This window comes from Triturus cristatus, chromosome 10 (genome assembly GCF_964204655.1).
Source record: "Triturus cristatus chromosome 10, aTriCri1.1, whole genome shotgun sequence".
Classification (NCBI taxonomy): domain Eukaryota; kingdom Metazoa; phylum Chordata; class Amphibia; order Caudata; family Salamandridae; genus Triturus; species Triturus cristatus.
Window position 1 is genome coordinate 460,854,679 of NC_140593.1, and position 13,839 is coordinate 460,868,517.

The following is a 13,839-nucleotide window of genomic DNA, read 5'->3' on the forward strand; positions in this document are numbered from 1 at the left end:
GTATATGGTTTGGTACGCCCCTAAGGCCCAAACGTGTATTTGTGCTTTTACTGATGCTTGATCACTTGTAACTTAAGTATTTCGAACTCCAGTCTCATAAAGAGAATAGAGGGGTGTGTGTTAACCTAAATACATATATTTTAAATCTATACCTGGTGTGGTTGTCCTTTCATTTGATCATTCAAGAGATTATAGACTGGTAAAACAAGCTGCTTTACATTCCTTCAAGACTTAGCCTGAAGGCTGCTCTCCATAGCTATCACTAGGATAGCTTTCACATAAGGTTGTCTTTAACCATTCACCATAAGGGGTTGTTTGGACTGATACAAGGTGCCCACTAGAACTAGTGGACAGCATATATCAGGCCACCTTCTCACACGTGTCCATACTGAATTAGCTCAGGAGCCATACTGCCAAATTCAAAAAGGAGAGATTGGGGTTAACCATCTGGCCTCTGAATTTCTTAAGAAGATCCTGTCTGTATGGCAGCTTGAGATGTGGATGCTCTGACCGGTGAAGGTCCTTGAACCACCATTGACGTGACCATTCTGGAGCAATCAAGATCATTCTGGCTCTCGAGTAAGACAGTTTGAGGAGGACCGATGGAATCTAGGAGATCGGAGGAAAGGCGTAGAGAAATTTGCCGAACCCGTCGATCCACATGGAATTCCTCAGTGTCCCTGGTTGGAAGAACCTCGAGGCGCATTTTCTGTTTTCTATTGTGGCGAACAAGTTGATGTACGGAGATCCCTATGCCCGAAGATGTTTTGCACAACATCATTGTGAAGGACCCATTCATGGTTTTCCTTCAGGACTCTGCTTAGGGAGTCTGCTTGAACATTTTGAACACCTGGGAGAGGAGTTGCCGTGATCCGCAGGTCTCTGGCAATCAGCCACTTCCAAATCGCCTGGGTCTCGTAGAGATAAACGTTTGGAACTCTGCTTTTTGAGGTAGAACATGGTTGTCATGTTATCTGTCTGAACAAGCAGCGATTGAGCCTTGAATGACAAGAGAAAATCTTTCAACGCCAGATGAACTGCATGGAGTTCTAGGAGACTGATGTAGTAGGTCATCTTTCTCTGACACCATGTTCCACGGATTTGGAGGTGACCCATGTGTGCTTCCCATCCTAGTAACAAGGCATCTGTTACTATGGTCTGGGAAGGAACATCCTGATGAAATGGTATCCCTTGAAGCATATTAGTTGGAGAGCACCTCCATTTCAGACACTGCTTTGGGGGGGAAGAGTGTGATCCTGTCCTCCAAATTGCCTGTGAGTTGGTCCCACTGATTCTCAAGACATTTCTGAAGAGGTTGCATGTGGAGACGGGCATTCAGAGTTAGAAAGATACATGAAGCCATCAAGCCAAGGAGAGAGGACACTGTCCTCACTGTCGGGTGAAAGGCTTTCATGAGAGAATGACACTTAAGACGGATTGATAGTCTCTCCTCTGAAGGACACACTCTTGCTTGACTGGTGTCGATGAAGGCGCCCAAATAATGCATTGTCTGAATCAGAGTAGACGTTGACTTGCTGTGATTGATATGCAGCCCTAATCTTTGGAGTTGATCGCTTGCCCACAGGTAAAGCAGACAGGCTTCCTGAGGCATCGACGCCTTGATGAGCCAATCGTCTAGGAAGGAGCAGACAAAAACTCGATGCTTCCCGAGGTCGGCAGCTACCACTGCCATACACTTCGAGAAAGTTATGGGGGATGATTGGAAGCCGAACTTAAGCACTTTGTATTGGTAATGGTTGTGACACACAACTAACCTCAAGAATATGCAATGCTTCTTGGCTATTGGTATATGAAAGTACGCATCTTAGAGGTTAGATCAGAGCACAGCCAGTCTCCCTGGTGAAACGGGGATAGACCTGATGCAGTGTCAGCAGTAGAAGCTTTTCTTGTGAATTCACTTTGCCAGTTTCAAATGGATCTGAACTCGTTTCTGGGACCTGTCTTTTTCACCGGAAAGTATCAGGTATAAATCCCTGTTGTTTGGGATGAACATTCTCCACCGCATGCTTCTGCAGAGGGATGTTGGCTTTCAAGCTCAGCATCTGTAGATGGAGATTGGATGGTTTTGGTGGAATATTCAATGGAGGATAGGTGAACTGGAGAGAATACCCATTCCGAACAATATTTATTACCCAGTCATCTTTTGTGATGGATTGCCACTCTGTCAGAAAATGGAAAATACTTCCTACTACTGAAGTGGGCAACGGAAGCGGGGGGGGGGGAGGGAACCTGCTGTAGGCTTTCCCCCCTGTGTAGGCTGTTGAGTGGCTCTCCCTTTAGGCTACTGCCACTGATGTTGGTAAGGTTTCTGCTGTTGGGTTTGCTGGCTACCTTGGTATCAGTGAGGTGTTTGAACCCTCTGAGTGAAAAAACGCCATTGGTAGGGTTTGTAGTGCCTTCGTTGATCCTTTTGTTTTATGACATCTACTGCCTTGAGGATCTCCATTTCGGACTTCACCCAGGCCATCTCATTGGTAAAGTGACTGCCGAAGAGTGTGGATCTAGAGAATGGAAGATCAAGGATCCATTGTTGGGATCATGCTTGAGGGCTATGAGAAGGTGCCATGAATGTCTTCGTAATGTCATTCCGTGACAGTACTCATGGGCGGCTAGCAAGGATGAATCAGCTGCAGCACTATTGATCTGGTTGGAGACCATCATCCCCACATTGACAACCTCTAGGAAGTCCTCCCTTTTGTCTCTGGGAAGGTTGTCGGCATATTTCTGCAAGGACTCCCATAATGTCCTGTTGTACCTGCCCAGAAAAGCTAATGCACTTGCTGCCTTCACGGTGGTAGCAGCAGTACCGCATACCTTGTGGCCCACTGAATCGAGCTTCTTACTTTCCTTGTCTGGTGGTACAGTAGACAAAGGCATGGGGCGGAGCGTAGAAAGAGTGGATCCTGCTCTCAAAGTTTGTATTTCTTTTGTAGCCTCGATGGAGCAGATTTAGCTGAAGCTGGAGTAAGGAACAAGCCCATTGCTGGTTCCAATAGACCCAGAACCAAAAGATGGGGAAGCCTGAACATTTGTCGGTGGTGAAGTGTCTCAAATATGACCAATGTGAATGGTGTTGGAACTGACATCGGGATGTTTTACTTCACAGCTCCTCTCACCAGGACCTCCTGGAAGGTAGTGACATCATCCACTGGAGAAACCTGTGGTTGTGGAGACTCCGACAGCTTTGGAGAGTATCTTCCTGTGTTGGAAGAGGAGGTGGAATAGTAGGTCGAATGAGGTCTTGACCTTATACGTGACCTAGATCTAGATCTAAACACATGATGATGGTGAGAGAGTCTGGAGGATGGTAGAGAAAAAGAGCACCGGGACCTGTGGTGGTGCCTGGAGAGGCACGAATGATGGCGAGTTCTCCAACGTGATAGTCGCGGATAAACTCTAGGCTTCGGAAGAGGGCCTTCCACAGGCTTAGGTGGAGAAATCGGTGCTGGTGGAAGTGGTGCCGGAGGAGGAGGAATTGTGGGTGGTGGTGGAGGTGGAGATCGAGGCAGAGGAGTAGGACAATATGGCAGCACTATCGGAGAAGACGAAGAGCACACACTGGTGAATTTAGAGTTGGGAGATGATGAAATGCATACTGTCTTTCCACATGTAGCATATAATCGATCAGAACATTTTGGGGCACTGATCACTCACAAATAGCCATTCCAATGACCTCAACCTCTCTTCATAAAGCTCAGCTTCTGAGAAGGCTCTTCCTTTTTGTATGCGTTGCAGATGTAGGAGAGACTGATGTTGAGCCTTCTCAGTCACTGTCTGCAACCCAAGGCAGTCAGGAAGCATATTACTTGACTGAAGTCTGAATTATCCTGAGATGTAAAGAGGCTTGCTCAATAACATCGTAAGTGACTACACCCTTGTTTGACATCAGTGTATAGAGTAAAAAATAAGTGATGAACTCGATGATTACAAGAGTCGTCTGTATGAGTCACATGATCACTCTCATAAATGTCTTTCAGAAATTCTTCATCAGCAATGGCTCCTTCCACCTCTTATTTGAGACTGACAAACCAAACTCTGTTGATGGTGCACAACATTTTATCAATATAATTATGTAAAGGCAGACATCTCAGTCTGCATCAATACAATAACCATGAATCCCAATTACTGTCTATTCCAGACAGTCTACTCTGTGGTCTACACAAACTAATCAGAACGAAGATGTAATCATAGATGGCTGAAGAGAGGCTCTTACACTTGAAAGCTAGGGTAGTTGCTGCAAACTTCGTTTCAGATACAGTGAAAATCAGATTGGTTTCAAGGTCAATAGGGAATCAGGATTGTAAACCTAATCCAGCAGTCAGCATCCAAGAATTTAAAGAGGTTATTGGAGTTATTGTTTGATGATATGTGGTGACTCGATTCTGCACTATCTAGGAATAGGAGCCAGGTGTCTTATCAATAGAGGATTACATTGTTGGGAAATTGTGAACGTTTTAGAGGATTGCAGTAAAAGTGGATGCATGGAGAGGGAAAAATGTGGTGAAAATGTGTTTCACAGACTGACATTACTCCAATGAACTACTCACAGCTCTAAGCTCAGATAATGGTTCAATCTAAGTCAAGATCACTTGATTGTGTCTACCACCTGGTAGAGGATAGTTTATACAATACCAGGGCAATTCCAGCCCAATATAAGCATCATGGATCACTGGTCAGAAAATTTGACATGCATCGAATATTAGTCATGTTACTATGATCTCCTAAGAGCTTTGAATTTTATGGCCTGCATTTGTCTTTTAGTTCTCTCTCATTACTGGGGCAGCTACAAAGCTCTAGCCTTGTAATCAGAAGAGTTCAATCAATAAAAAGCCCTCAACTAACATATTAATCAGATGACTGGTATCCAAGTCCACCATGTTTTATGACCCAGCACCATCTCAGCTACAGAAGGGAAAGAATGCAGATGAACAATTAAATTTCATCTTAATTGCACTTATCTACCCTTTTCCAAGCTGTACCTGGCACTTTAGATTGTGTTTCGGCTTTTCCCCCCAGCAAAAATTACAGTCCGAGGTGGAGACGCCAAGCTGCAGGACCACAGTCAAGAAGTTAGTCTTGACTGCCACCGTAGGAAGCTGCAGGTCCAAGACCTCGCAGCCCTACACACCACCACTGCAAATGAGGCCCCCTCCTCTGTAGCTATGTCAGGGGGAGACAGCATGCCAGAATCTGGAGAAGTGTCCAGGCCGTTGGCATCACCCAGGTCCTCATACCAGTCCAGGTCTTGATTGGGCTGCCGGATTTCCAAGGGATCCTGCTGCCCCTTTCAATTATCATCATCATCATACATTCCTAGCTCTCCAGAATAGGGCAGGTTGAACGGCATGGAGCTGTATGGCTCAGTTGGCGCCTATCTTGGCGTCAGTGGACGCTCGAGCGGGTCAGTGTCATCCGGAATGACAATGGGGGAGGCACCACCAGCGGGCGCCAGCAGCGCCAAGGGCCTCAGACTCGGCAACGGGAAAGGTCGCAGGGGTATGACCGGCACTGGTCCGGATCCAGGAACGGATCCAAGAGGAGGCCGTGGACAAAGCTGGATGTGATCTCCTTCAGCTGAGCATGCGGGGCACGAAAGTGCACCAGTAGCGTAAGGCCGCCCCAATATGGCACATATGGCATCATAAAATTCTTTTAATTGGGCGGGGGTCGCTCCAGGCCCCGGGAAGGGAGTGGAGGGAAATGCGGAGTTGACCCAGGCAACAGCTCTGCGGAGCAAGGCCTCAAACACCGAGGCTTCTCCGTCTCGTGCTTTTTATGATTGTTCTTACCTGACCGCGAGGACTTTGAAGAAAACGACTGGTGTGGTGCTCGGACCTTCCTCTCGACCAGGAGCGAGATTGACGAGGCGCCCTTCGTGGCACCGTACGCTGGGCCGCAATTAGCTTTAGGGGCCAATCCCTCAAAGCCTTCAGCGCCATGGCCCGGCAATAGGAGCACGACTTTGTGTCGTGGCCGCGTGCCAGGCACCAGAGACAAACCAGGTGGGGGTCCGTACCCGACATGGCCTGGTGACAGACGCCACACGGCTTGAACCCCGGGATATTCTTGGACATATCTACACGCTAAGAGGACTCGATAAAAAGTCGAAACAAGTCTGTCAAAAAGTGACAGAGGTTAGCTCTCTTCGACAGATCTGCCATGGGTGGCGTGAAAAAAAAAAAGAAGAACGGACGTTAGCACGCTGGGGTGGCGCCTTCGATGTCGGACCTATGGCATCACACTGAGTCGACCGATGCCACCTATAGGCGTGCAAGGGTACCGCTATCAAAAATCTTCCAAATCCAGCCTGACGCCTTGAAGTTCAAACGTAAGGAATCTGTGCTAGATGTCTCTATCAGATACATGTAATTATTGGCCTCCCTATCCAAGGAGGAAGGGATTTATCACCACAATTCCCTTCAGGAGCCATTTCACTTTATTTGTAGTTATAAAGTGTTTTTCTGCCGTTTAAGAGGTCCATACAAGAAGGTCACTGTCAGCAGGTTACCGAGGCTTTAAATGAGAGATATTGACAAGATCGGTCTATGCCCTCAAGACCTGGGTGGAGGGTTTAACTGAACATACATAAGCAACCTTACACTGGTGCCAGGGGAATGCACAACATTAGCCATAAGCACATAATTTCTGTTCTGATAGCAGAAAAAAGTTTATTGCTTACTGAAATATATTTGGGAGTGCATTTTGCATTATGCTACTAAGATCTAGAAATATACCTTTGGTATGTCAGGCTTATCTGCATTATTAGTGCACAATAAAGCTAAGCTTTTCCTAAGAGGAAAATGACATCTAGAGAAAAAGACAGCCCACTTTGCACGAATTAAAATCACAAATACAGGAAGGATGCTTGTTACTATGCAGTGCTGACTTCCTGCCAATAGGAAAAATATGAAACTGGTATTCCTGGCTTGTTAACCAAAAACAAAAACAACAACAAAAAAAAGAACAGCAATGTTTTGCCAAGACCAGGACACAAGAGTGGGCAGCCTGCAAATCATTAATGCCTTTCTTACGCAACCCTTCCAAGCAACTACAAAAGCTGCAAAAAATCTTTGTATAACTGTGATGAGGCTTCTATGGGTCACAATTTCACTTAATCTATTGTCTTTCCTGGTGACACAAAATAGCTATGTACTCAATGGATCCAGTTTTATTTGGTCACTTGAATAGTTCTATGGGGTGTGGAGCTTGGAGGATGAATATCGTGCGTGATTAAGAAAGTATTTAGACAGCATGATATTTTTACCAAATTAGCGCTCTTGTGGCCATCACACCACTACAGCACTTCATAACTGATTTTAGAGACTAGCGCTTGGCTTAACCTTACAGTAACCTCCTTCGGTGCATTTGGAATTGAGCAGGATGCCTGTGGTGGAATGAGAATGTCTCTGGTGAGGTGAAGAGGCATGTACCCCAGCTGACTGCACGTGAAAGTAGTAGCGTGACTTTTTGTTTTCACTTGCATCGGAACTATCTAGCTTGTGCGCAGAGGCTTAGTCTGGCCCCTAGTAATGAGATGTCCCATTATGGCACACCAAGCATACCCTCATAAAGGGCATATGACTACTCTCCATACCCTTGGTGAATCAGAGGGGTGGATGCAGCATATAGACTGCTTGTGATTTATTAGTTTGACCAGACCTTTGACTCTGTCACAGATCGTAGTCTCCTGAACCACTTTTATGTAACGTTCTGCTGTTATGTGAACTCCAAATCCTTGCACTGACATTCCTGGTGCATTACTTGCCTTTGGTAATTCTATTTCTGGTGGATACTCTATCTAAATGAAGATTTCTCACCTACAGTATATCCCCAGACTGGATCCGGAAGATTTAACCGCATTGCGCCAGTGTGCCGGTAGATGGCGTGGTGTAGCTCCATGCCGACTTTACACCACCCTGGAAGTAACGAATGGAGCTGTATGCAAGTACAACCCCGGCACGCTCAAGTCAGTTTCTTTCTTGGCTGTCAGTGCCCTCGGATGCAGAGACCAACAATAATCAGCAATATCAGAGTGCAGATTCCTAGATTGGGACCTTTTTACATTGAAAAGGACACCATTCCACATAACTGGGAGAAGGACAGTGAAGAATCTGCAGTTAAAGTATCCACCAGAAAAAGTGTTACTGAAGGTATGTAACTTGTTAGACTGATGAATACCCCTAACTGCAGATTCCTCACCTTTAGACTAGATAGAAAAGCAACACCTCCCAAGGTGGTGAATCTGTGGAATGGCTCAGATAAAAAAGATCTGCAGGTCCCAGCAAACAAAATGCCCTTCCCATTGGACCTGGCTGTCAGGGCAGTAATGCTCTGTGAACGTATATTGATGTCCATATTGCAGCCTGACAGATGTCAAGTACAAGCACTCTGCGTGCCAGTGCAGTAGTAGCAGGCTGTGCTCTGTATGCAATGGACCCTCAACCACTCTAGAGGCTGCTTCTTGGCCAGTGCACAGCAGATTTTAATGCAGAGGACTATCCCCCCCACTACCTTGCCTTTCTTTTCCCCAGAGAAACCTACAAAGTGGGGTTTGTCCACCCGATGAACTTTAGAGCCATCAATGTTGAAACTCAAAGCTCTTTTAAAGTTGCAGCCGATAGAGTCGCTCCTCCTCTTTTGAGGGACTAGGCAGGGTAAAGAACTTTGTAAGTGCGATGGATTGGACAATATAAAAATACCTAACAATATTAAGCAAAAAGGCCACCTTAGTCCGCAGTACCATTTTGACTGGAAAAAAGGTGGGCTATGGTGGCTGCACCGAGATAGCTTAGAGATTGCTCCTGCAGAAAGCCAATGTTCCGACAAGAGAAACAGTCTTCAGAGTCAGGAGATTTAAGGGACAGCTGAACATGGGTTCGAATGGCAGGCACATGAGTAAAGTGATAACCAAATTAAGATCCCACTGAAACATCAGATTAGGAGGTAATAAATGAGTCAAATCTTTAGAAAATCTTGTCAAAACAGAGGCCGGACAGATAACTTTTAAGGGGGCCCAATGTAAATCCTTGCTATTTTAGAAATAAAACAAACAATCGGAGATCCAATAGTTTGGCCTACAATAAATGAGTAGTACAGATGCCACACCAGGCTTAAAACTTGTCCCAGCACCCAGCGTAGACAGACTTTGTAAAACGACACCTGGCAGCAGAGATGACATACCCTTCAGGAAGATGATTGAATGAAGTCAACTGCTGCTGCTTAATCTCCAAGCACGGAGATGCAAATTGTGCAGGTGTTGGTGCAGGAACCTGCAATGTTTCTGTAACAGGCAGCCTTCCCAAAGGTGAAGCCTGATTTTCGTGCCCAGAAGTTTCTGGTACCATACTCTGCGTTCCCAAATCTGGGGCCAATAGGATAACTTCAGCATGAACGTTCCTGATCTTCTTCAAAATTCTGGCCAGGACAGGTAGAGGCAGAAAGGCATACAGAGGTCCAATGCTCCACTCTAAGTGGAAAGCGTCTTTAAGGGAGTGCCTTTTTGGAAACTCAAGCGCGCAAATGTTTTATCACTGCATGTTCTCTACGGTGGCGAACAGATCTAGCCAAGGTTCTCCTCCGTGCAGGACGATGCCTTAGCCACCTTGAAGTGGAACCACCATTTGTGATCCGCCAGTTGCTGCCAACTGAGCTTGTCAGCCCTGGCATTCAAAGATCCGGTCAGGTGGTTCACTATCAAAGAAACACTCTGTTGCTTCAGCCGGCACCAGAGGCGAAGTGCCTCCTTGCACAGAACTCAAGATACCACCCCATCCTGCTTGTTGCAATACCACATGGCAGTGCGGTTACCCTCGAGAACCTGAACCAGCCTCCCTCTGTTGGACATAAGAAGGCTTTCAGAGTCAGAAGAAAGGCCAGCAACTTTAACAGGTTGATGTGGAAACAGGTCTGCTGGCAACCAGAGTCCTATGATCTCCACCTCTCCCAGATTACCTCCCCATCCCAGCAGTGGCACATCTGTCACCACCATCAGCTGTGTGGGGCAAGGAGAGGTGTCTGCCACTGGTCCAACAAACTGAGCCACTACTGCAGGTATTATACAATCTCCTCCAAAAGCTGGATGGGATCCGATACGTTTCTCTTGGTGCTGGGCCCACTGAGACTGCAGGTTCCATTGCAGAGTGTGAAAATGTCACAAGGCATAGTCCTCCAGCAGGATACAGGATTCCAAGAGGACCAGTAGCCTTAGAGCCACTCTCACCATGGCCCAGGACTGAGGCTGAAACTTTGCGATCATAGCCTGAAAGTCCTGGACTTGTTGGGGAACTGTATCCAGGAAGACAGGAAACTGGTATACCAACCTTTGAAGTTTTGCTGCGACTACCACCATCACTTCTGGGCCCCTGGTGAGGCTGAAGGGAAGCAATGCAATTTGAAAATGCTCCTGCCTACCATGAACTCCAAGAGGCATCTTTTGGACTTAAGAGTGTGTACATGGAAATAAGTTTACTGCAAGTCCAAAGCTACCATCCAGTAACCTAGATCCAGGGCAGACAGAATCTGGGCCAGCTTGAGCATCTTAAATTTGTGCATTCAGAGGGCAAGTATCAAATAGAATGAAGGCATTCATCGTTCTTCGGCACAAGGAAATAATGAGAGTAACAGCCAGTCTGTATTTCCGAGGCCAGAACCCTCTCTCTGGCTTCTTTGGCTTTAAGAACCTCCACTTATTGGAGCAAGATGGACAATTGCTCATCAGAAATATTTGAATCTGGGGAGGAAATCAGGCGGGTCGAAAAGGAACGGCATGACAGACTTGTTAAGTGATTTGGAGGACCCACCTATCGGATGTTAAATTTTGCCACCCTTGGATGAAATATCTGATCTTGCTTCCTAAAGGAAGGTTGTGTGCCACTTAAGGGCAAACTAAAACGGCTTGGAGGCAGATGCTGGAGGGGTGATGGACTTGGGAGTGTGCTGCCCTTGATGACATGTGCATTGTCTGCTGGCTACCCGACCACAAAAGGACTGGGATGCCTGTTGCTCAGGCAGCGGGCCTTGGTGTGGGTGGTGTGTCAAACTGGTGGAGTAGCCTTGAAAATGGCAAAACTGGTGAGCATTCTGTCATGCTGTGATAGAAAGGTCTCGGAAATGCTCAGTGGCCTATTTTTCTTTAAAGCGTTCCAAATCAGCCTTCTCATCAAATAGGAATGTCTATATAAATGGCTAGCAGACGATGGGGTAGGTGATTATGCTTCACTCCGTGCTGACTATATTTAACACCGCAGCATTGACGCAGTCATCTGCTATGACCTAAGGGGCACAAAATTCACAATTGTAGGTCTGGAACATAGGACAACCACATTTGTTTTACCCCCTAATAGGTACTTTCTCTATTTACAACTTTGTGTGAGTATAATTTGGTAATCATTAGATAAGAGCACTAATCTTCCCAACCCTGACTTAGGGTAGGGATATTCATTTATCATTCTTTTGGTCCTGATGAAACGCCATGGATTCCTCCAGGACCAATAAGGCGTGAAACAAGTTGACCTAAACTATCTGCACCAGTCGCTGAATTGTTTCTCCTCATTATTAGGAGGTAACAATTAACACATTGCTTTTACACCTACCAAGGGAACCCCGGAATAAATGTGTTTTCTTTTACTCCTCGGGTATTTTTAACTCACCCCCTCCCTTACCCCACAAACCCGCAATCACCATTACAGCTATTTGATTAAAAGATCTCTGCCAAACAGCCCTATCGCAGGGCCCGAGGGGTATTGCAGCGCTGAACCCACGAGGAGCAAAAGCCCGATGATGAAGCATGAGTGAGGGCACTACTTCCTAAATAGGAAGATCCCCTCACATGTACCATTTTTCCTCTTACATTAACAGTTACCCTATTGATATTTCCATATTAAAGAGGCTTGCACATCTCCAGAGATGCCCATTGATTAGATTCTAAGCATGCTGCCGAAGCACCATGCTAGTGCGAACTGCTCAGCTAGAGCAGTCAGTAGTGTCCAGTCCCGAGCAAGCATTGTGGTGTTCTCACCATCCTGGATGGTTCAAGCCAAATTGGCCTGAATTCCTCTGGGACTGCCGGAAAGATTGTGTCAACCGCATCCCCATCCACCAGCAAACATCTGGCACCGACTGACCGAAGCGCTTGGCCGGGTGTGAAAAACTTCAGTTTGCCTAGCGCCGGGTTGTGGTGTCTGACAACCTGCCTGTTAACTGGAGGGGAGATACAGGCCTTGGGTGTCAGTCAGGGCCTCATTAAATGGGAGTAAAAGCTCTGATGAAGTTTGCAAAACCTTTGTTAGAAAATCGGTTTTGACTTGCATTGTGGGCAATTGCAAGTCTAAAACTGCCACTGCACTTCCCATCGCCATGGCGAAGGAGGCACACTCTTCTCTTGGAAGCACTGGGAGAGTGTCCGACTCACTGGCATTCCGTAAATACAGCTAAACAATTGTCTTCATAATTTTGGGGAAAGTACTCCCCCCTCATTACCAGTGCCATCACCAAAGGCGGGTTGGCTCTGGTCAGAGTCCGCGCAGATCTGCTGCATGAACCAAGATTGCATTACTATAATCGCATGAAGTGAAACGTGAAGTGAACTGTTGGGTACATATATGCCTTGGGGGTGACTGACTGAACTGCATATTTCTCTATCCAGCACAGTGTCCCAAATAAGGTTACCAGGGACATGAGACACTGGTGAAATCCTCAAGTACGGGGTATTTGGGAGGGAAGGTAGGGGTGTTTGCCAAATGGTGTAGCACCTCAAGATCAAAAGCAGGACTTTAACCCAGTGTTGCATTCCCCAAATTGTGCTGTGTAGTATTAAGTAACACCGAGTGATTAAAGAAGTTTCTGCATTCAAAAGACAGGTACCAGCCTGAACAATACATTATTGTGTCTATTGGTTGTTTGTGCATCTGAACTCTTGTCCTCTACAAAACCACAATAAACATCTGATCTTGCAGACAAATAATAAGGCTGTGGTAGGCTTGTCTGCATATATGTAACAGCAAGGCAAAATACGGTGACATTTGTAGTGATCTGGTCTTAAACTGTACAAGGGACATTCATCACAACCAGTAAATGCAATGATCACATATTTTGCAATCACATCTTTTAATACCTTTCCTAGCTACGAGAAATAAAGCAGTCAAAAGGATGGAACTAGAAACAGAAACAATGGGAGAATTAAAGTAATTTGATTATGTTCAATCATAAAATGATACAGAATCAAGCTCAAAACAGCTAAAACTTTAGTTACCTGTGGGGTGTCCTTCTGCATTGGTGTAGTAATCTTAAATTTTGTTCTTTTACTGCTGAACGTCATATTTAATGAGAACGTGGATTCTAGGTCTATGTCTTCCTGTAGGAAATAAAGAGATTGGCTATTAAGCAAAAAATAAATTATTATTTACATCACAGCATACCATTCCAAAATTAAAAACATAAAACTTCATTGTACAAACTCTCAGTCTAAAAAGATGATCATATTACCACATTGTGTAGGTATGGCTAACTAGTTATTTCTCTTAAAGTGGGCTCCTCTCCCAAAAAAACTGACTTTCAAAAGAAAATCATTTTATTATTCAAAGCTGATTAAGTACAATCATGACCAAATTACTAACACAAACTCTCCTAAAAAATCATCCTTACTTACAAACTTATTAACAAGTATTGGCATAGCCAATAGGTCTCGCCTTTGGGACCTTATAAGTATTTAGCCATGCAGTACGTTATCTTGGGTGCTGAGCCGCCAGGGACTAGAGAGATATACAATCATCACACGCTGGTTCATGCAGTCTGATTCAGGAAAACATGCTTGCCTCAGGA

General features: G+C 45.6%; 1 protein-coding gene across 1 annotated transcript in view; it reads right to left on the minus strand.

Annotated features, from left to right (window-relative positions):
• Positions 1 to 13,839, minus strand: part of CUL2 (cullin 2) — a 537,998-nt gene that overhangs the window by 57,777 nt on the left and 466,382 nt on the right. Inside the window, exon 19 of the mRNA XM_085631872.1 lies at positions 13,271 to 13,372. Within this exon, the coding sequence (XP_085487998.1) occupies positions 13,271 to 13,372 (102 nt within the window). The remainder of the gene's footprint in view (positions 1 to 13,270; positions 13,373 to 13,839) is intronic.